This window comes from Somniosus microcephalus, chromosome 23, assembly GCF_052327205.1.
Source record: "Somniosus microcephalus isolate GS21.2 chromosome 23, FLI_Smic_1.0, whole genome shotgun sequence".
Taxonomy (NCBI): domain Eukaryota; kingdom Metazoa; phylum Chordata; class Chondrichthyes; order Squaliformes; family Somniosidae; genus Somniosus; species Somniosus microcephalus.
Window position 1 is genome coordinate 58,397,103 of NC_141009.1, and position 23,963 is coordinate 58,421,065.

Genomic DNA, 23,963 nt, shown 5'->3' on the forward strand with positions numbered 1-23,963 from the left:
CCTCCACAGTATTGTTACTAATTTGGTTAGTCCAATCTATATGTAGATTAAAGTCACCCATGATGACTGCTGTGCCCTTATTGCATGCTTCTCTAATTTCCCTTTTAATGCCATCCCAAACTCCGCATTACTGTTTGGAGGTCTATATACCACTCCCACTAATGTTTTCTGCCCCTTGGTATTTCTCAGTTCTACCCATACAGATTCCACATCATCAGAGCTAATATCCTTCCTTACAATTGTGTTAAACCCTTCTTTAACCAGTAATGCTACCCCACCTCCCTTTCCTTTTTGCCTATCTTTCCTGAATATTGAATACCCCTGGATGTTGAGTTCCCAGCCTTGGCCACCTTGGAGCCATTTTTCCGTAATCCCAATCAAATCACATTCGTTTACCTCTATTTGCACAGCTAATTCATCCACCTTATTCCGAATGCTCCTCGTATTAAGACAGAAAGCCTTCAGGCTTGTTTTTTTAACGCTCTTAGAAGCAGGAGCTCTGAGTCTGAGTAAATCGAGTGAGTAAACAGTAAGTAATTTGCTTTTTAACAAAAGCTGTCTACCTAATTTTAATTAAATAAACTCACTGTGAGCAGCAGAGGCAGAGCAGTGGATTAAACAAAATCACCGAGTGATGTCACAGGGTAGCAGGTAGGTGATTGGTTGGTGAGTATTACAGCTTATTTTGCTCTCGAAGTTAGTGTAGTGGGTTAAATTAGGAGCTGCGGGAATAATAACTGCTATTTATACAATTAATAACATAAACTAGTTTAATAACTTAAACTACATTAACTAATTAAAACTAAAAATAATCGATTGATTAAAAACTTTAATTAATTAAATAAATAAAATTAGGTTAGATAGAGATGGCAGGGCAGGTGGTGTGTTGTAACTGCCGCATGTGGGAGATTGTGGAGAGCATCAAGATTCCCGAGCAACCACATCTACGGTCAGCGTCTGCAACTCGAGGAACTTCAGCTCAGAGTTGTTGAGCTGGAGTCCGAGCTGCAGACACTGCGATGGATCAGGGAGGGGGAGAGTTGCCTGGACGATTTGTTCCAGGAGGCAGTCACACCCCTTAGGTTAAGTAGTTCTTTAGAGTTAGTCACTGGTCAGGGACAGGAGGTTGTGACTGCATGTCAGGATGGTATGGGGAGCCAGGATGTAGTGATGGAGGCGCCTCAGCCCTTGACCTTGCCCAACAGGTATGAGGTACTTGCTACCTGTATGGATGAGAACAGGGACTGCAGGGAGGATGGGCAAACTGAGCACAGCACTGTGGTACAGGAGGCTATTCAAGTGGGGAGAGTAAAAAGGAATGTAGTATGGTAGGGGACAGTATAGTCAGGGGGATACATACTGTTCTTTGCAGCCAGGACCGGGAGTCCCGAAGGCTGTGTTGCCAGGGTTAAGGACATCTCCTCATGGCTGGAGAAGAATTTGGAGTGGGAAGGAGAGGATCCAGTTGTCGTGGTCCAAATAGGAACCAACGACATAGGTAGAACTAAGAATGAGGTTCTGTTGAGGGAGTTTGAGGTGCTAGGGTCTAAATTAATATGCAGAACCTCAAAGATAATAATCTCTGGATTTCTACCTGAGCCACACGTTAATTACATAGGGACAAGCAGATCAGAGAGTTAAGTGCATGGCTCAAAGACTGGCGTGGGAGCAAGGAATTTCGATTCATGGGGCACTGACACCAGTACTGGGGAAGAGGGAGCTGTTCTGTTGGGACGGGCTCCACTTAAACTGGGCTGGGACCAGTGTCCTGGCAAATCGAATAATTAGGGCTGTATATAGGGCTTTAAACTAAAAAGGGGGAGAGGGGGCAAGTGAGGGGAAATTCAGTAATCTAAAGAGAAAAGTCAAGGCAATAGAGCAGTGTAGTGAATCGGGTAAAGATAAGCAGTGTGTGACAGGAAGAGACAGCGAGTTTAAAGGTAATAGTGCATCAGCGAATAAGGTGAAAGCAGGGAATAATGGTAAGAAATTAAAACTAAAGACTCTTTACCTGAATGCACGAAGCATTCGTAACAAGATAGACAAATTAATGGCACAAATAGAGATAAATGGGTATGATCTAATAGCCATTACAGAGATATGGTTGCAAGGTGACCAAAGTTGGGAAGTAAATGTTCCAGGGTACTTGACATTTCGAAAAGACAGGCAGAATGGAAAAGGAGAGGGGTAGCCCTGATAATAAAGGATGACATAAAGACAGTAGAGAGAAAGGATCGTGGCTCGGAAGATCAGGAATTAGAATCAGTATGGGTGGAGATAAGAAATAGCAAAGGGCAGAAAACAGTGGTGGGATTAGTTTATAGGCCCCCAAACAGTAGCTATACCATTGGACAGAGTATTAATCAAGAAATAATGGGAACTTGTAACAAAGGTAATGCAATAATCGTGGGGGATTTTAATCTTCATATAGACTGGGCAAATCAATTTGGCATGGGTAGGCTAGAGGACGAGCTCATGGAATGCATTCGAAACAGTTTCCTAGAACAATATGTCATGGAACCAACCAGGGAACAGGCTATTTTAGATCTTGTTTTGTGTAATGAGCCAGGGTTAATTAGTAATCTCATAGTAAAGGATCCTCTAGGGAAGAGTGATCATAATATGATAGAATTTCACATTGAGTTTGAGAGTGACATACTAGAGTCTTAGGGGGAAAATTGGGGTGCTAACAGGGCGCAAAGCCCCTAGTGCCTGGGTGCAGCACCGCTAATGCCTCTCGTGAAATTCAGTGGGAGGTTAGTGGCGTCGGTAGCCAGTAGCGCCCCATGGCACTGCGCCTCCAGTGATTACATCATTGCCATGCGCAGTGTCCCGCTCGCGCCCCGGCTGCAAACTTCAGTTGCGCCCCCTGACCTACCGCTGGACAATATGTCCGACAGGGTCAGGGTGGTGTTTTTGCGGTTGGGTGGCCTTTTTATTGGCCCGCCTGCCAGCACCTGCCCCGTTTTGCTTCCTCATGCGGGGTGCTGGCTGCGATCGGGCTGTTTTCCTGGCACCCCGCTCCCTGGTGGTCTAGCAGCGCCCCGGTGCTTTAATCAGGGGAGGGAGGCCTGTAATTCCGCAGCGCTACGTGCCGATGTGCGTGGCGCTGCAGTGCCGCGATACTGAATGGCAGCACTCCAGGAAGGAGGGGGTGTGCTTCCAATAGTGCCCCGCCTCCTGCTTGGAGCGCTACCACTGAATTCACGGCACAGGGGCGCTAACTATTTGGTGTGCTAAAAGTAGCGCCCCTTAAATTTTAATAAAGCCAATTACATAGATATGGGGGTGAGTTGGCTATGGTAGATTGGGAAATTAGATTAAAAGTTATGACAGTAGATAAGCAGTGGCAGACGTTTAAAGAAATATTCCAAAATTCTCAACGAATATACATTCCACTGAGAAATAAAAATATCCACGGGAAAAGTGATCCATCTGTGGCTAACTAAAGAAGTTAAGGATAGAATTCAATTAAAAATGTTGCAAAGAATAGTGATAATCCGGAGGATCGGGAGCACTTTAGAAACCAGCAAAGGATGACCAAAAAATTGATTAAAATGGAGAAAATAGAATATGAGAGTAAATTACCAAGAAATATGAAACAGATTGTAAGAGCTTCCACAAGTATGTAAAAAGGAAGAGAGTAGCAAAAGAAAGCATTGGTTCCTTAGAGGCTGAGACAAGAAAAATTATATTGGGGAACAAGGAAATGGCAGAGACTTTAAACAAATATTTTGTATCTGTCTTCACAGTACAAGTCAGAAAAAGCATACCAGAAATAGTAGGGGAACCTAGGGGCTAATGAGAGTGAGGAACTTAAAGTAATTAATATTGAGAAACTAATGAGACTAAAAGCCAACAAATTGCCTAGACCTGACGGCCTACATCCTAGGGTTCTAAAAGAGGTGGCTGCAGAGATAGTGGATGCATTGGTTGTGATCTTCCAAAATTCTGGAACGGTCCCAGCAGATTGGAACGTAGCAAATGTAACCCCACTATTCAAGAAAGGAGGGAGAGAGGAAACAGGGACCTACAGGCCAGTTAGCCTGACATCAGTCATCGGGAAAATACTGGAATCCATTATTAAGGAAGTGGTAACAGGGCACTTAGAAAATCATACTATGATTTGGCAGAGTCAGCATAGTTTTATGAAAGGGAACTCATGTTTGACAAATTTATTCGAGTTTTTTGAGGATGTAACTGGTAGGGTAAAGGGGAGCCAGTGGATGCAATATATTTGGATTTTCAAAAGGCATTCGATAAGGTACCACATAAAAGGTTGCTATGCAAGATAAAGGCTCTTGGAGTTGGGTGTAATGTATTAGTGTGGATAGAGGATTGGTTAATGGACAGAAAACAGAGAGGAGGAATAAACTGGTCATTTTCAGGTTGGCAGGCTGTAACGAGTGGGGTGCCACAAGGATCAGTGCTGGGGCCTCAGCTATTTACAATCTATATTAATGACTTAGATGAAGGGACCGAGTGTAATGCATCCAAGTTTGCTGACGATACAAAGCTAGGTGGGAAAGTAAGCGGTGAGGAGAACACACAAGAGCCTGCATAGGGATAAGGGGTCAGCCTTTTAAGACTGAGATGAGGAGGGATTTCTTCACTGAGAAGGTTGTGAATCTTAGGAATTCTCTGCCCCAAAGGGCTGTGAATGCTGAGTCTTTGAGTATATTCAAGGCTGAGATCGATAGATTTTTGAACTCTAGGGCCCAGAAATTCCAGAACGGGGCTTGCAGCGCGTGCAAGCCCCGTATTTACACTTACCCCGCGCTACTGCCAATCAGCTCCAGGGACGCCTGGAATTGGTGTTTCCAGAAGAAGAATCCCGGGCAGCGTATGACGTCACGCCGCCCAGGAGTGCAGCAAGCGCGAAGCCAGGAGCGTGCAGTGCAAGTGAGACTCGCCCCTTGAGGTCTCAGTTTCACTGGACACGCCCCCAATGTTTCTGTCAAGCTGCTAACCATTTTTACATGCAAAGCAGCAGTTTAAATAGGTTTTTGGAAGTTTTTTGAAGATTTTGGTAACTTTTATAAACTTTTTAAAATGTTTACATTATTTTGAGTAATCTGAAGTAGTTTTAAAGAGAATTAAAGCAATTTAAAGACTTTTAAAAGCCCTAAAAGAATTTTTTAAATTCCATTTATTTATTTAGCAATGTCGTCGTCATACGTGTCTTCACACTGTTCCCTTTGGGGAACTGTATGAAGTGGTGGAAGGATTTATGGCCATGATTAACGCTCATTCCGTGACCGTAACCATCTTTGAACCAGCCATTAGGGCGGTTAGTCCTATGGCGGGAGGGTTTTACGGGCTCCCACAAGCTATACAAAGGAGGGGGGGCCACCCACACCCACGGACGCAAATATCCCACTGGATGTCAACCCAGAATTTAGAGCCGGAGCTCCGACTCCACTTGCCGGGACTGTCTGGAGCGGGGTTCGAAACCCTACCCTGATCTGGCCCAGCGGCGGGGATCCTACCGCTATGACAAAGGCCCAATCCGATTAGCAACGTGAAATGGCAGCATAGGGCTCCAGTCACGGGGAGTGAAAAGGCGCAGGAAACGTATGGGTGTCACCTTTTGTGCGGAGTGGGCCTTTTGCGTAGCAGTAAGCATCCCCGCCGCTGGGCCAGAAGGAGTAGGGTTTTGAACCCCACTCCAGACAGTCCCGGCAAGTGGAGTCGGAGTTCCAACTTTAAATTCTGGGTGGACATCCAGCGGGATGCTTGCGTCCGTGGGTGTTGGTGGCCCCCCCCCCTCAGATGGGTTGTGGGAGCCCGTAAAACCCTCCCGCCATAGGACTAACCACCCTAATGGCTGGTTCAAAGATGGTTACGGTCACGGAATGAGCGTTAATCACGGCCATAAATCCTTCCACCACTTCATACAGTTCCCCAAAGGGAACAGTGTGAGGATACGTACGATGATGACCTCTTGCGCAATGCACCTCCTTGGACCCTCAGTCGCAGATGCGAGGGGGCAAGTCGTGCAATTGTTAAATTTTTCATTTTATTGACATGTAAAATGTTGGCCCAGTAATTCCCTTCCAAATGCGCGAGTACGGTCGGGGTACTTACGCATCTGGCTGGATGAAATGCCGGTTTTCAGCATGCACAGTGCATGTGGGGAAAACCGGCATTTCCTGTCCTCTGAACGAAGGGGTTCAGAGGCAGAACGCGTGCGACTGCACAGGCAGCGCGTGCGCAGTATAATTCGCCGCTTTCATTAATGCTTTCAGTGAGGTCAAGTCATTACAACTTACACATGAAAAAAGCATGGGTACAGTTGCTCCAGAGGCTGCGGAGGAAGATATTTATTATCGTGGAGCTTCTGAAAGTATGTATGTCTGTATATATTCCTTTGCGTGTTATGTATATATTCCTTTACTTATGTGTATGAATGTATTATTTAATTATGACTTTCAGAGAAAGTAACTTATTGGAAAATCATAATTAAAAACATACATTCATACACATTAGTAAAGGAATATAAAACATACATACATATACGTAAAGGAATATATGTGGACATACATACATAACTCATTCTCACATTCCATTCACACAGCCACAATTGCTCCTTCTACCTACCGTTCTGAAAACCCTTTTAAAAAAAAAAAAAATTTTAACTTTAAAACTTACTTAAAATTTCTTAAAATAACTTCCCTCCCTTTCCCAAACAAAAATATTGCATTTCAGAAGCTCCACGATAAAATGTTTCTTCCTCCGCAGCCAATGAACCACTTTACACTTGCTTTTTTCAAGTGTAAATTCTGAGGACTTACCCTCACGGATTTCATGAATGAAATCTACGAAGTTCACTGCGCAAGCGCTGCCTGTGCAGTCGCACGCGCTCGAGGTCTGGAAATGCCGGCGTTCCCCGCATGCGCTGTTCATGCTGAACGCCGGCATTTCCAACGGCCAGATGCGTGAGTACCCCGAGCGCACTCACGCCTTTGGCCGCGAATTTCTGGCCCATAGGTGAATCGAGGGATATGGCGATCAGGTGGGAAAGTGGAGTTGAGGTCAAAGATCAGCCATGATTTTATTGAATGGCAGAGCAGGTTCGAGGGGCCGTATGGCCTACTCCTGCTCCTAATTCTTATGTTCATATGTTCTTATACACCTGTCTGGTTTCCTTCTTGGCCCTTCTACACTGAGAATGTCCCAAACCCACTAGGCCGGCCCCTTATCCTGAGACTAAGCCCCTAGTTCTAGACTCCCCAGCCAGGGGAAACAATCTCTCAGCATTTATCCTGTCAATCCCCCTCAGAATCTTATATGTTTCAATGAGATCACCTCTCATTTTTCTAGATTCCAGAGAGTATAGGCTCAATCTGCTCGGGATTGGGTGGGAAAGTGGACTTGAAGGTCGAAGATCAGCCATGATCTTATGGAATGGCGGAGCAGGGTCAAGGGGCTGTACGCCTACTCCTGCTCCTAATTCTTATGTTCTTTTCTGTTCAGAAAAGGGAATAGAAAGATATGCTGAAAGGCTGAGATGAAGTAGATGGAATGGGAGGAGACTCGTGTGGAGTATAAACCCCAGCACAGACTGGCTGGGCCGAATGGCCTGTTTCTGTGCTGTATATTCTGTGTCATTTTATGTAATCATTACATACAACTGGGTCAATCAAAAACTTACCACAATTCTTCTGAAATCCGGGAGCGGAGAAGTCATAATTTTTAATTTCATTGTACCAGGAATCAACGGCTTCCTGTCCTGTAAACATTGAAACATTGACAATGTAAATAGAGCAGAGTCTGAGACAGGAGGAATGCCGATCAGATATCATTGCGAGTAAACTACTTATAATAAACTCTTCTGATAAACTCCCATTATAATAAATTAGTTATAAGTGAATTCCTGTTATACTACTCCTGTCAGAATATGCTCGAGTTACAATAAACTCCTGTCACAATAAATTCCTGTTATAATAAACCTGTGTCACAATAAAATACTGTTGTAATAAACTCCTGTTATATGTAAATGCCTGTTAGAATAAACTCCTGTCCCAATAAAATACTGCCACTGTCAGGGCGGGGCTGGTTCTGGACCCAAGTGCAGACAGACGAGGCGAGAAGCAGGTATGCAGTCTTAAATAAAAGTACTTTACTAGATTCACACAGGTAAACAGTTACAAACATAGGAGCTCAAGACAAGCTACCACTAGGCAAACGGCTTGTCAAGACTGAGCACAGAGGGAAGAAACCACAGAACTTAAATACAAGCAAAAACAGGTGAAACCAATAAACCTGATAAAAGGCAGTTAAGTAATAAACACAGGAGAAACTAGTAACAATTAGCAAAGGGAAAAACAAGTGAAGGTGCCATCTAGGGGTTACTGAGGGAACTAACCGGCACCCTCACAGGACCCCCTCCCCTAGGAACGGCTCCTGACGTTCCTCCTGGACGATCAGGGTGGCGACGGCGAAAATCCCTGATGAGTTCAGGATCCAAAATGTCCCGGGCCGGAACCCAGGAATGCTCTTCAGGACCCTAACCCTCCCAGTCGCTACAAAACAGGAGAGCTCGAGAGTTTATCTTGTCCAGAAGAACTTGAGAGTTTATCTTGTCCAGGAGAACTTGAGAGTTTATCTTGTCCAGGAGAGCTCGAAAGTTTATCGGTACAAAACACGAGAGCTCGAGGGTTTATCTTATCCAGGAGAGCTCGAAAGTTTATTTTGTCCAGGAGAACTTGAGAGTTTATCTTGTCCAGGAGAACTTGAGAGTTTATCTTGTCCAGGAGAGCTCGAAAGTTTATCGGTACAAAACAGGAGAGCTCGAGAGTTTATCTTGTCCAGGAGAACTTGAGAGATCAACGGCACAAAACACAGCGAGAGCCCAGGCCCAGGAGACTCGAGAATTAAACATAGGAGGGCCCAGGAGACAAAATTTAAACACAGAGGATTAAACACAGGGGAGGCCCAGGAGATTAGAGAGTTTACTTGAGAGTTTAACACAGCGGAGGCCCAGGAGACTTGAGAGTTCACTTGAGAGTTTAACACAGCGGAGGCCCAGGAGACTTGAGAGCTTACTAGAGAGTTTAACACAGTAGAGGCCCAGGAGACTTGAGAGTTCACTTGAGAATTTAACACAGTAGAGGCCCAGGAGACTTGAGAGTTCACTTGAGAGTTTAACACAGAAGAGGCCCAGGGGACTCGAGAGTTTGGTAGAACCCGAACGCTGGCCTTACCCAACAGCCTAGGTTAGGGAATGAAGGCTCCCTGGCTGATCAGGGCAGTGGGCAGTTGGCTGGCCGGTTTCTGCTGGGTCCATGTATGGCTCAGTCTTGCTGTCAGGGCGAGGCTGGTTCTGGACCCAGGTGCAGACAGACGAGGCGAGAAGCAGGTATGCAGTCTTAAATAAAAGTACTTTACTAGATTCACACAGGTAAACAGTTGCAAACATAGGAGCTCAAGACAAGCTACCACTAGGCAAACGGCTTGTCAAGACTGAGCACAGAGGGAAGAAACCACAGAACTTAAATACAAGCAAAAACAGGTGAAACCAATAAACCTGATAAAAGGCAGTTAAGTAATAAACACAGGAGAAACCAGCAACAATTAGCAAAGGGAAAAACAAGTGAAGGTGCCACCTAGGGGTTACTGAGGGAACTAACCGGCACCCTCACAGCCACAATAAACTCTTGTTATAATAAACACTTGAGATAATAAACTATGATTATAAGTTCAATTCAGTTATAATAAATTGTTATTATAGTTAAACTCTTCCCATAACAAACCTACTACAAGAAACACCCCTTCAGCTCCTGATATAATAAACTTCCGTCACAATAGTCTTCTGTTGCAATTAAACCCTTAAACTTAAGCTCCTATTATAATAAATTCCTGTTATAATTTTAATTATCTAATTTCCCGGAAGTATTCCTCTGCTGAAGTATCTGGATCATTGTGTACATTTGATTTGACCTTTGCTTCAATCAATAGAGTCTCTGTGCTCAGAGACCCAGGAGACTCTCAAACGTCTAACACAATGGCGGCCCCTAGCAGTCTCATCCAACCAGCCACGGAGAGGGAAAGGGTTAAAGGGAAGACAGCAAAGAAAAGGTCAAGGACAAGCAAGAAGGAGGTAAGTCAGAGTGTCCTCCTCGTCTTGTAGCCCAAGGAGAGCATGCTGGTTCATGGTCAGGCATTTTCAAGAGCAGATATGTGTTTTCCAGGGTCATGTCCACATGGCACGGTCAAAATCCATGGATCCACATGACATAATGGACAAGCTGATGAAAGGAGAGTGTCACGGAACTGTGGTTGCTTTATATGTAGGGAGTAACAACATCAACAACACCAGCTTGCATTGATATAGCGCCTTTAACGTAGGAAAACATCCCAAGGTGCTTCACAGGAGCGTTATCAGACATCGAGCCACATAAGGAGATATTAGGACAGGTGATTTTAAGGAGCATCTTAAGCGAGGAGAATGAGGTAAAGAGGTTTAGGGAGTGAATTCCAGAGCTTAGGGCCTAGGCAGCTGAAGCCAATGGTGGAGCGATGGAAATCGGGGATGCATAAGACGCCTGAATTGGAGGAGCGGTGAGATCTCAGAGGGTTGTAGGGCTGCAGGAGGTTACAGAGGTAAAGAGGGGCGAGGCCATGGAGGGATTTGAGCATGAGGATGAGAATTTTAAATCTGAGGCCTTTCTGGAAGTAGAACCAATGTAGCTCAGCGAGCATAGGGGTGATGGGTAAACAGGACTTGGTGAAAGTTGCGATACTGGCAGAAGAGTTTTGGATGAGCTGAAGTTTAGGGAGGCCGGCCAGGAGAGTATTGGATGGAAAGTCTGTTCCTTTACAGGAGAATCAGAGAATCAGAGAGGTCTACAGCACAGCACGAGGCCATTCGGCCCATCGTGTCTTTGCTGGCTGAAAAAGAGCTATCCAGCCTAATCCCACTTCCCAGCTCTTGGTCCGTACCCTTGTAGGTTATGGCACTTCAAGTGTATATCCAAATACATTTTAAATGCGATGAGGGTTTCTGCCTCTACCACCCTTTCAGGCAGCACGTTCCAGACCCCCACCATCTTCTGGGTGAAAAAAGTTCTCCTCAACTCCCCTCTAATCTTTCTACCAGTTACTTTAAAATCTATGCCCCCTGGTTATTGACCTCTCTGCTAACGGAAATAGGTTCTTCCTATCCACTCTATCTCGGCCCCTCATATTTTATACACCTCAATCAAGTCTCCGCTCAGCCTCCTCTGTTCCAAAGAAAACAACCCCAGCCTGTCCAATCTTTCCTCATAGCTAAAATTCCCCAGTCCTGGCAACATCTTTGTAAATCTCCTCTGCACCCTCTCTAGTGCAATCACATCTTTCCTGTAATGTGGTGACCAGGACCGTATGCAGTACTCGAGCTGCGGCCTAACTAGTATTTTATAAAGTTCTAGCATAACCCCCCTGCTCATATTCTATGCCTCGGCTAATAAAGGAAAGTATCCCATATGGCTTCTTAACCACCTTATCTACCTGTCCTGCTACCTTCAGGGATCTGTTAAAATGCACTCCAAGGTCCCTTTGTTCCTCTACATTTCTCAGTATCCTGCCATTTAATGTGTATTCCCTTGCCTTGTTAGCCCTCCACAAATGCATTACCTCACACTTCTCCGGATTGAATTCCATTTGCACTGTTCTGCCCATCTGACCAGCCATTGATATCTTCCTGCAGTCTACAGCTTTCGTCTTCACTATCAACCACACGGCCAGTTTTTGTATCAATTGCAAACTTCTTAATCATGCCCCCTACATTGAAGTTTAAATCATTGATGTATACCACAAAAAGCAAGGGACCTAGTACTGAGCTCTGCGGAACCTCACTGAAAATAGCCTTCCAGTCACAAAAACACCTGTCAACCAATGTTCCCTTTAAGCTGCCCGGCCGCACAGTAATGGGAAAGATCCTGCGCAGGCCGCTCACTGGCTTTTCCATTGTAAGTACCGCGCATGCGCAGAAATTTAAAGGGACTGCACAGTGAAAGAAACAGGCCATGCAGAACAAAGCACAGCTTACAGGGGACATTGCTGTCGACCATTACCCTTTGCTTCCTGCCACTGAGCCAATTTTGGATCCAACTTGCCACTTTCCCTTGGATCCCATACTTTTCTAACCATTCTGCCATGTGGGATCTTGTCAAAAGCCTTGCTAAAATCCATGTTGACTACATCAAACCCGCTACCTTCGTCGACCCTCCTTGTTACCTCCTCAAAAAATTCAATCAAGTTAGTCAGACACGACCTTCCCTTAACAAATCCATGCTGACTGTCCTTGATTAATCCGTACCTTTCTAAATGATGATTAATATGGTCCCTCGGAATTCTTTCCAATAATTTGCCCACAACCGAGGTTAGGTAGACTGGCCTGTAATTAATCAGTCTATCTCTTTCTCCCTTCTTAAACAAAGGTACAACGTTAGCAGTCCTCCAGTCCTCTGGCACCACACCTGTAGCCAGAGAGGATTGAAAAATGATGGTCAAAGCCTCAGCTATTTCCTCCCTTGCTTCTCTTAACAGCCTGGGATACATTTCATCCGGGCTTGACAATTTAACTATTTTCAAAGTTGCTAAACCCCTTAATATTTCCTCTCTCACTATGTTTATCTCATCTAATATTTCACACACCTCCTCCTTAACTACAACGCCTGCATCATCCCTCTCTTTTGTGAAGACAGACGAAAAGTATTAGTTAAAAACCTTACCCACGTCTTCTGCCTACACACACAAGGTTACCTTTTTGGTTTCGAACAGGCCCTATTCTTTCCTTAGTTATCCTTTTGCTCTTTATACATTTATAAAACATCTTTGGGTTTTCCTTGACATTACTTGCCAATATTTTCTCATGCCCTCTCTTCGCTTTCCTAACTCCGAGTGTAGCTCGGTTGGGTAAGAAAGCAGGGCACAGCTCTGATCAATACTATCTCAGCTCAAAGTAAATACAAGGATTGTAATTTGGTGATCCAAAAACAGCAAGATAATAGGGCCTCAAAATGCGTTTATGTAAGTGACAGAAGTATTTGAAATAAGATGTTGGAACGACTGTCTTCTAGTTCTTCGACAGAACCTCCCAAACCTGCGACCTCTTCCACCCAGAAGGACAAGGGCAGCAGGCGCATGGGAACACCACCACCTCCAAGTTCCCCTCCAAGTCACACACCATCCTGACTTGGAAGTATATCACCGATCCTTCATCGTCGCTGGGTCAAAATCCTGGAACTCCCTCCCTAACAGCACTGTGGGAGTACCTTCACCACACGGAGGCGGACCTGTGTGAGAGCGGCAGCGGGACCTGAGAGAAGGCGGAGCGGCCATAAAGGAGCGCTCCAGAGGAGGCCCGACACTGGAGTGCTGCGAGTTGGGAAAGAGTCCGAGAACGGGAGCAAACAACAACAACTGCGAAACCGCTAAAGTGACGTGGCAACCAGGGAAGGAGCTGATTGGTAAGTAGGACCTGGTAAGTATTTCTATAGTCCAGTTGTTGAAGTAAAAGTAAAGTCTCTAGTTTAGAGTAAGTAGTGTTTAAAGGGAAGTAAGGTCCCTAGTGTATTTAATATTCTTTAATTTAAAGGAAGTAAAGGGAGTAAATTAAGGGTAGGATATGGCAGGGCAGCTCGGCAGCGTGGAGTGCTGCTCCTGTGCTATGTGGGAAGTCAGGGACACTTTCGGTGTCCAGGGCGAACACATGTGCAGGAAGTGTCTCCAACTGCATCTACTCGAAATCCGCGTTTCGGAGCTGGAGCTGCGGCTGGAGTCACTGTGGAGCATCCGCGAAGCTGAGATCTTCGTGGATAGCACGTTTAACGAGGTGGTCACACCGCAGGTAAAGAGTGCACAGGCACACAGGGAATGGGTGACCGACAGACAGAGTAAAAGAACTAGGAAGGTAGTGCAGAAGTCCCCTGGGTCCATCTCCCTTTCCAACAGATTTTCCGTTTTGGATACTGCTGGGAGAGATGGTTTCTCAGGGGAATGCAGCAAGTGCTAAGTCCGTGGCACTGCAAGTGGCTCAGCGGCACAGGAGGGGAGGAAAAAGAGTGAGAGAGCAATAGTGATAGGGGACTCTATCGTAAGGGTAACAGATAGACGTTTCTGTGGCTGCAGACGTGACCCCAGGATGGTATGTTGCCTCCCTGGTGCCAGGGTCAAGGATGTCACTGAACGGCTGCAGGGCATTCTGGAGGGGGAGGTCGAACAGTCAGAGGTCGTGGTTCACATTAGTACCAACGACACAGGTAGAAAGAGGGATGAGGTCCTGCAACAAGAATTTAGTGAGCTAGGTAGCAGATTAAAAAGCAGGACCTCAAAGGTTATAATCTCTGGATTACTCCCGATGCCACGTGCTAGTGAGTATAGGAATAGGAGGATAGAGCAAATGAATGCATGGCTAAAGAGTTGGTGCAGGAGGGAGGGCTTTCGTTTCCTGGATCACTGGGAATGCTTCTGGGGAAGGTGGGACCTGTACAAGTCAGACAGATTGCACCTGAACCGGAACGGGACCAACATCCTTGCAGGGAGGTTTGCTAGTGCTGTTGGGGGGGGGGTTTAAACTAACTTAGCAGGGGGATGGGATACGGAGTGGAGCTATAGTAGGGGGTGATGCACAGCCAAATATAGAGGAAAAAACAAGTCAGCCTGGAAGGCAGAGCAAATATGTAACGGCACAAGGGAGTATGGCAAGGCTGGATGGCATTTATTTTAATGCAAGGAGTCTTGCGAGTAAGGCAGATGAATTGAAGGTGTTGATGAACACATGGGAGTGTGATATTGTTGCTATCACAGAGACATGGCTGAGGGAGGGGCAGGATTGGCAGCTCAATATTCCGGGGTATAGAATCTTCAGGTGAGACAGAGGGGGGTGTAAAGAGGAGGGGGTGTCGTAATATTAATCAAGGAGTCAATTACTGCTGTAAGGAGGGATGATATCTTAGCAGGTTCCTCTAATGAGGCCATATGGGTAGAAGGTAAAAACAAAAAGGGGGCAAGCACTTTGCTGGGAGTGTACTATAGGCCCCCAAACAGTCAGGGGGAGATAGAGGAACAGATATGTAGGCAAAAAGGACAAAGATGGACCGGAAATAAAGGTTCTAAATTGGGGGAAGGCCGATTTTAATATGATAAGGCAGGATCTGGCCAAAGTGGACTGGGATCAGTTATTTGTAGGAAAATCCACATCAGAGCAGTGGGAGTCTTTCAGAAAGGAAATAGAGAGAGAGAGTACAACGCCAACATGTTCCCGTAAAGGTCAAGGGTGGGACCAACAAGCCCAGGGAACCCTGAATGTCAAGGGATATACAAGAATGGATTAGGAAAAAAAGGGAGGCTTTTGGCAGATACAAAGGACTAAAAACAGTGGAAGCCCTAGAGGAGTATAGAAAGTGCAGGGGGGTACTTAAAAAATAAATTAGGAGAGCAAAGAGGGGGCATGAAAAAACACTGGTGGGCAAAATAAAGGGAAATCCTAAGGTGTTTTATAAGTATATTAAGGGCAAGAGGATAACCAGGGAAAGAGTAGGGCCCATTAGGGACCAAAGTGGCAATCTGTGTGTAGAGCCGGAAGATGTGGGTGAGGTTTTAAATGAATATTTTACATCTGTGTTCACTATGGAGAAGGACGATGTAGGCACAGAAATCAGCCAGGGGGATTGTGATATACTTGAACAAATTAGTATTGAGAGGGAGGAGGGACTAGCGGTTTTAGCGGGCTTAAAAGTGTATAAATCCCCAGGACCAGACAAAATGTATCCCAGGCTGCTGTGTGAGGCAAGGGAGGAGATTGCAGGGGCTCTGACACAAATTTTCAGAACGTCTCTGACCACAGGGGAGGTGCCAGAGGACTGGAGGACAGCTAACGTAGTACCATTATTCAAGAAGGGTAGTAGCGATAAACCAGGGAATTACAGGCCAGTGAGCCTAACATCAGTGGTAGGGAAATTATTGGAAAAAATTCTGAGGGACAGAATTGGTCTCCACTTGGAGAGGCAAAGATTAATCAAGGATAGTCAGCATGGCTTTGTCAGGGGGAGATCTTGTCTAACCAATTTGATTGAATTTTGCAAGGGGGTGACTAGATGTGTGGATGAGGGTAGTGCAGTTGATGTAGTCTACATGGACTTCAGTAAGGCTTTTGACAAAGTCCCACATGGGAGACTGGTCAAGAAGGTAAGACCCCATGGGATTCAAGGCAATTTGGCACATGTGATCCAAAATTGGCTTAGTGGCAGGAGGCAGAGGGTGATGGTCAAAGGTTGTTTTTGTGACTGGAAGCCTGTGTCCAGTGGTGTAATGCAGGGATCGGTGCTGGGTCCTTTGCTGTTTGTAGTGCACATCAATGATTTAGATATGAACATAGGAGGTATGATCAGCAAGTTCGTAGCTGACACGAAAATTGGTGGAGTGGTAAATAGTGAGGAGGGAAGCCTCAGGCTACAGGACAATATAGACGGGTTGGTCAGATGGGCAGAACAGCGGCAAATGGAATTTAACCCTGAAAAGTGTGAAGTGATGCATTTTGGGAGGACTAACAAGGCAAGGGAATACACAATGAATGGTAGGACCCTAGGAAGGACAGAGGATCAGAGGGACCTTGGTGTGCATGTACATAGATCCCTGAAGGCAGCAGGACAGGTAGATAAGGTGGTTAAAAAGGCATATGGGATACTTGCCTTCATTAGATGAGGCATAGAATATAAGAGCAGGGAGGTTATGATGGAGCTGTACAAAACGCTGGTTAGGCCACAGCTGGAATACTGTGTGCAGTTCTGGTCGCCACACTATAGGAGGGATGTGATTGCATTGGAGAGGGTGCAGAGGAGATTCACCAGGATGTTACCTGGGCTGGAGCGCTTCAGCTATGAAGAGAGACTGGACAGGGTAGGGTTGGTTTCCTTAGAGCAGAGAAGGCTGAGGGGGGGACCTGATTGAGGTGTACAAAATTATGAGGGGCTTAGATAGGGTAGATAGGAAGGAACTTTTCCCCTTAGTAGAGGGGTCAATAACCAGGGGGCATAGTTTCAAGGTAAGGGGCAGGAGGTTTAGAGGGGATTTGAGGAAAAACTTTTTCACCCAGAGGGTGGTTGGAATCTGGAACTCACTGCCTGAAAGGGTGGTAGAGGCAGGGACCCTCACAACATTCAAGAAGCATTTAGATGAGCACTTGAAACGCCATAGCATACAAGGCTACGGACGAAGTGCTGGAAAATGGGATAAGAATAGACAGGGCTTGATGGCCGGTGTGGACATGATGGGCTGAAGGGCCTCTTTCTGTGCTGTATAACTCTATGGGGGAAAAATTGGGTGAGTAGCGCCACCTGTTAGCGCTTAAAGAGGTAGTCAGTGGCTGTAGCGCCACTGGCTGCCCCTCCCGCGATATTCAGCAGGGGCGCTAATGGTGGCATTAGCCATTTGCGCTGCGCCGCCACCGATGATGTCATCGGTGTGCGCAGCGCCCCATTCGCGCCCCGAACGCGATATTTGGTAGCGAACGCCGCTGTAGCGCCGTTCGCTACCCGCGCCCGGTTCACGGGGCCTTGCTGCGCCGGCAGAGGCGCAAGTTAAGGTGGAGGTGCGGGGCGGCCACTTTTTCGGCGGCCGCCTGCCAGCACCTCCGTCCCCGGCCTCCTGGTCCCCCCCCACCGTGGCATTGCCGGCTGTTTCCCGAGAGCCCAGCACTTCTCCTTGGTGCCGGGCTCTTTTGCCGGCACTCGCGATCGGGGTTCGCGCTGTTGCAGGCCCCTCCCCCTTAACAGTGGGAGGAAGGCCTGCAGTACCGCAGCGTGCCGTGCTGCAGCGTGTGGCGCTGCGGCACGTTGCGCTGCGATATTCAGTTTCAGCGCCCTAAGAGGGAATAGAAGGATCTGCTGATAGGATTAGATGAAGAGGGGTGAGAGGAGGCTCGTGTGGTTGGGCTGAATGGCCTGTAAATTCACTAACGTCCTTTAGGGAAGGAAACCTGCTGTCCTTACCCAATCTGGTCTATATGTGACTCCAGTCCCACACTGATGTGGTTTGACTCTGAAGTGGCTCAGCAGGCAACTGGGGATGGGCAGTAAATGCCAGCCTTGTCAGCACCCCGAGAATGAGTAACAATAGAGGGTTTAGAGACGAGCAGAATGATGATTTTAAGAACATAAGAATTGCTCTTCCCTGTAGGAGATAAGCAGCCAATGCTCATTCCAGACTTTGTCTCAAGTTCTTAAAAGCTTACTATTGGTGACGAGTCTTTTTTGTCACAATCTTGCTGCAATTCCAACAGGAAAGCACCAACCTGAACAAACCTCCCCTCAAAGATCACCACAAGCATTAAACCCAGATAGTGACTCAACATTCGTGTACAAATCACCTGTTAACATTTAGAGACTGTAAATAGAATAGATTGGCAGCCTGTAGGCAGTAATGAACAGGCTGGTTTTCATAATCGTGTCAACTGCAACTGCTATACTGTACAAAGCATGTAATGTCTGCTGAGAAAACTATTATGATGCACTTCTGATGACAATGGAACTTTGACATTGCAGCAAGAATTTTAGGGGTAGCGAGAGGGGAAGTGTCCAGAAACACAACGCCACCAGAACCAACTGTATAAGCAGCGACAAAAGGAATATTTCTTTAAAAAGAATATTTCTTTAATGGAAAATTTCATTCTGTAGACACTCCCTCAGAAGACATAGAAACATAGAAGATAGGAGCAGGAGTAGGCCATTCGGCCCTTCGAGCCTGCTCCGCCATTCAATGAGATCATGGCTGATCATCCAAATTCAGTACCCTGTCCCTGCCTTCTCCCCATATCCCTTGATCCCTTTAGCCTTAAGAAATATATCCAACTCTTTTTTGAATATATTTAATGAACTGGCCTCCACCGCCCTCTGTGGCAGAGAATTCCACAGGTTCACCACTCTCTGGGTGAAGAAATTCCTCCTCATTTCAGTCCTAAATGGCTTACCCCTTATCCTTAGACTATGACCCCTGGTTCTGGACTCCCCGGCCATCATAAACATCCTTCCTGCATCTAGTCTGTCCAGGCCTGACAGAATTATATAAGTTTCGATGAGATCCCCTCTCAATCTTCTAAACTCCGGTGAGTATAAGCCCAATCGACACAATCTCTCCTCATACGTCATTCCTGCCATCCCAGGTATCAGCCTGATGAATCTTCGCTGCACTCCTTCCATGGCAAGAACGTCCTTCCTCAGGTAAGGCGACCAAAACTGCACACAGTACTCAAGGTGTGGTCTCACCAAGGCCCTGTACAACTGTAGCAAGACATCCTTGTTCCTGTACTCGAACCCTCTCGCTACGAAGGCCAACATACCATTTGCCTTCTTAACCGCCTGCTGCACCTGCATGCTTACCTTCAGCGACTGGTGCACAAGAACACCCAGGTCTCTTTGCACTTCCCCTTCTCCCAATCTATTGCCATTCAAATAATAGTCTGCCTTCCTGTTTTTGCCACCAAAGTGGATAACCTCACATTTATCCACATTATAGTGCATTTGCCATGTTTCTGCCCAATCACCCAATCTGCCCAAATCGTACTGGAGTTTCACGACATCCTCCTCACAGCTTACCCTCCCACCCAGCTTTGTGTCGTCTGCAAATTTGGAGATATTACATCCAATTCCCTCGTCCAGATCATTAATATATATTGTGAACAGCTGGGGTCCTAGGACCGATCCTTGCGGTACCCCACTAGTCACTGCCTGCCACTCGGAAAACGACCCGTTTATTCCAACTCTTTGCTTTCTGTCCGCCAACCAGTTCTCTATCCAAGTCAATACCTTGCCCCCAATCCCATGTGCCTTAATTTTGCACGCTAATCTCTTCTGTGGGACCTTATCGAAAGCCTTCTGAAAGTCCAAATACACCACATCCACTGGTTCTCCCTTATCTATTTTACCAGTTACATCCTCAAAAAATTCCAGTAGATTAGTCAAGCATGATTTACCTTTTGTAAATCCATGTTGACTTCGTCCGATCCTGTCACTGCTTACCAAGTGCTCTGCTATTACATCTTTTATAATAGATTCTAGCATTTTCCCCACTACCGATGTCAGGCTTACCGGTCTATAATTCCCCGCTTTTTCTCGACCACCTTTTTTGAATAGTGGGGTAACATTAGCTACCCTCCAATCCATGGGTACTGTTCCAGAGTCTATCGAGTTCTGGAAGATGACCAGCAATGCATCTACTATTTCCAGGGCCACTTCCTTAAGTACCCTGGGATGTAGATTATCAGGCCCTGGGGATTTATCAGCCTTTAGTCCCATCAATTTTCCTAACACCATTTCCCTACAAATACTGATTTCTTTCAGTTCCACCCTTTCATCAGGCCCTATGTTCCCCGGCATCTCTGGGAGGTTATTTGTGTCCTCCTTTGTGAAGACAGAACCAAAGTATGAGTTTAGTTGGTCTGCCATTTCTTTGTTTCCCATTATAAATTCCCCTGATTCTGACTGTAAGGGACCTATGCTTGACTTCACCAATCTTTTTCTCTTCACATATCTATAAAAGCTTTTACAGTCAGTTTTTATGTTCCCTGATAGCTTACTCTCATATTCTATTTTCCCTTTCTTAATTAATCCCTTTGTCCTCCTTTGTTGAATCCTAAACTGCTCCCAATCCTCAGGATTATTGCTTTTTCTGGCCAATTTATATGTCGTTTCCTTGGATCTTATGCTATCACTAATTTCCCTTGTTAGCCACGGTTGAGTCACCTTTTTTGTTTTATTTTTATGCCAAACTGGGATGAACAAATTCTGTTGCTCATCCATTCGGTCTTTGAATGTTTGCCATTGCCTATCCACCGTCAACCCTTTGAGTGCCATTCCCCAATCAATCCTACCCAACTCGCTCCTCAGACCATCGTAGTTTCCTTTATTTAAATTGAGGACCCTAGTCTCTGAGTCAACTACTTCATTCTCCATCTTAATGAAGAATTCGATCATATTATGATCGCTCAGACCCAAGGGGCCTCGTACAACAAGATTGCTAATTAATCCTTTGTCGTTACATAATACCCACTCTAAGATGGCCTGATCTCTGGTTGGTTCCTCGACATATTGGTCCAGGAAACCATCCCGTAAACACTCCACAGTATTGTTACTAATTTGGTTGGCCCAATCTATATGTAGATTAAAGTCACCCATGATGACTGCTGTGCCCTTATTGCACGCTTCTTTAATTTCCCTTTTAATGCCATCCCCAACCTCCGCCTTACTGTTGGGAGGTCTATATACCACTCCCACTAATGTTTTTTTCCCCTTAGTATTTCTCAGTTCTACCCATACAGATTCCACATCATTAGAGCTAATATCCTTCATTACAATTGTATTAATCCCTTCTTTAACCAGCAATGCTACCCCACCTCCCTTTCCTTTTTGCCTATCTTTCCTGAATATTGAATACCCCTGGATGTTGAGTTCCCAGCCTTGGCCATCCTTGAGCCATGTTTCCGTAATCCCAACCAAATCATATTCGTTTACCTCTATTTGCGCAGCCAATTCGTCCACCTTATTACAAATGCTCCTCGCATTAAGACACAAAGCCTTCAGGCTTGTTTTTTTAACGCACTTAGACCTATTAGAATTATTATTTACTGTGGCCACGTTTGATTTAAACCGTTGATTTCTCTGACTGCTACTTTTGTTTTTCTCCTTCCTACCTTTTGCTTTTATCCCTGTTTCCCTTTCCTCTGTCTCCCTGCTCAGGTTCCCAACCCCCTGCCATTTTAGTTTAAACCCCCCCGAACAGTGCTAGCAAACCTCCCCGCAAGGATATTTGTCCCGCTCTGGTTCAGGTGCAACCCGTCCGACTTGTACAAGTCCCACCATCGTAGTTTCCTTTATTTAAATTGAGGACCCTAGTCTCTGAGTCAACTACTTCATTCTCCATCTTAATGAAGAATTCGATCATATTATGATCGCTCAGACCCAAGGGGCCTCGTACAACAAGATTGCTAATCAATCCTTTGTCGTTACATAATACCCAGTCTAAAATGGCCTGATCTCTGGTTGGTTCCTCGACATATTGGTCCAGGAAACCATCCCGTAAACACTCCAGGAATTCCTCCTCCACAGTATTGTTACTCATTTGGTTGGCCCAATCTATATGTAGATTAAAGTCACCCATGATGACTGCTGTGCCCTTATTGCACGCTTCTTTAATTTCCCTTTTATTCCCAATGTACACTTTACAACAATTTAAGATTCATAGTATTGCTTATACTAAGTGTTTTTTTTAATTCATTCACGGGATGTGGGTGTCGCTGGCAAGGCCATCCCTAATTGCCCTTGAGAAGGTGGTGGTGAGCCAGCTTCTTGAACCGCTGCAGTCCGTGTGGTGAAGGTACTCCCACAGTGCTGTTAAGGAGGGAGTTCCAGGATTTTGACCCAGTGACGATGAAGCAAAAGGCGATATATTTCCAAGTCAGTACTGTTGTGTATGTACCTTTAAGGGGAGAACTACTTTTTACAGCTCCTGTATACTGTAGTACCGGCAGTGACCACACCTGTATATAAACCCTGAGTAGGGATCTGTATGTTTAGTTTTAGAGTAACCCTCATCCAGTAAATACCTGTTGATTGCTCCTGCAGTCTCGTGTCTAGTTTTTGAAGGACACACTACATCAAAAATACACGGATCTAACAAGGACAGTGTGTGACTTGGAGGGGAACTTGGAGGTGGTGGTGTTCCCATGCGCCTGCTGCCCTTGTCCTTCTAGGCGGTAGAGGTCGCGGGTTTGGAAGGTGCAATGGCAATTATTTAATAGGAGTCAACAGAGATCCTAAAATAAACACAGATGAGAACACAGCATTCAACACATTGGTGTCCTTGCAAATTTAGTGGCAATGGCAATAGAACAGGGAGTAAAATGTCAGCCTTGCCAGTGATGCCCACATCCTGAGACTGAACAATCAAAACAAATAATTGAGTGACTGTCTAAATTCAAGGTGGTTGCTAGGACTGCAGGAAAATGTACACGCGGGTGTCCCTGTTCAATGTGCGAAGCTTTTACCTGTTTTCTTACTCAATTTTTATCTGCTGGGTTCTATTCGGTTTTTCTTCATGAACATTGATTTATTTGTTTGTTTGTTTTTCTTTATGCCTCTTAAGTAATTTCTCCTTTACATGCAGGTTATTATTGGTGTTTTATTTTAATTCTCTTTCTCCCCGCTCTCCCATTATCCCACAAGTGGTAAGTAACATTCGAGCCACATAAGTGCCAGGCAATGACCATCTCCAACAAGAAAGTCTAACCACCTGCTCTTGACAGTCAATGAATCCCCCCTTCCCCATCAACACTCCAGTGGCCACCACTGACCAGGAATTCAACTGGATCAAATGTCGTGGCTGCTAGAGCAGGTCAGAAGATGGGTATTCTGCGGTGAGTGGCTCACTCCCTGACTCCCCAAAGCATGTGAGGAGTGCGATGGAATACTCTCCACTTGTCTGGATGGGTGCAGATGCAACAATGCTCAAGAAGCTCGACTCCATCCAGGACAAAGCAGCGTGCTTGATCAGCACCTCATCCGCTAGCCTAAACTCCCTCCACCACTGGTATACCGTAGCTGCAGTGTGCACCACCTACAGGATGCACTGCAGCAAGTCACCATGGCTTCTTCAGCAGCACCTCCCAAACCCACAATCTCCACCACCAGGAAGGACAAGGGCCGCAGTTGCATGGCAACACCATCATTTTAAGACTCAAAGCTCTAGAAAGAAACACAGAGAGCGTCACTGGTTTTCATTGCAGGAAGGTTGATTACGAGGGGACTTGATCCATGTTCTAAAACCCTGTGAGATGGTTATTTACTGTCCACCGATTTTAGTACAACATGGGCGGGAAATTCCTGGGAGCAGCTCCCACTCCCCAGGTGTCACTTGACTGTAAGTGTGGCAGAGCGGGAACAACTCCCAGGAATGTCCCAGCCATAGAACGAGCTCAGGAGTGG

At 45.8% G+C, this 23,963-nt stretch overlaps 1 protein-coding gene across 2 annotated transcripts in view; it reads right to left on the bottom strand.

Annotated features, from left to right (window-relative positions):
• Positions 1–23,963, bottom strand: part of glipr2 (GLI pathogenesis-related 2) — a 120,742-nt gene that overhangs the window by 36,044 nt on the left and 60,735 nt on the right. For both annotated transcript variants that reach the window (XM_085965907.1, XM_085965906.1), the window contains exon 10: positions 7,655–7,732. In XM_085965907.1, coding sequence (XP_085822033.1) covers positions 7,655–7,732 — 78 coding nt within the window. The remainder of the gene's footprint in view (positions 1–7,654; positions 7,733–23,963) is intronic.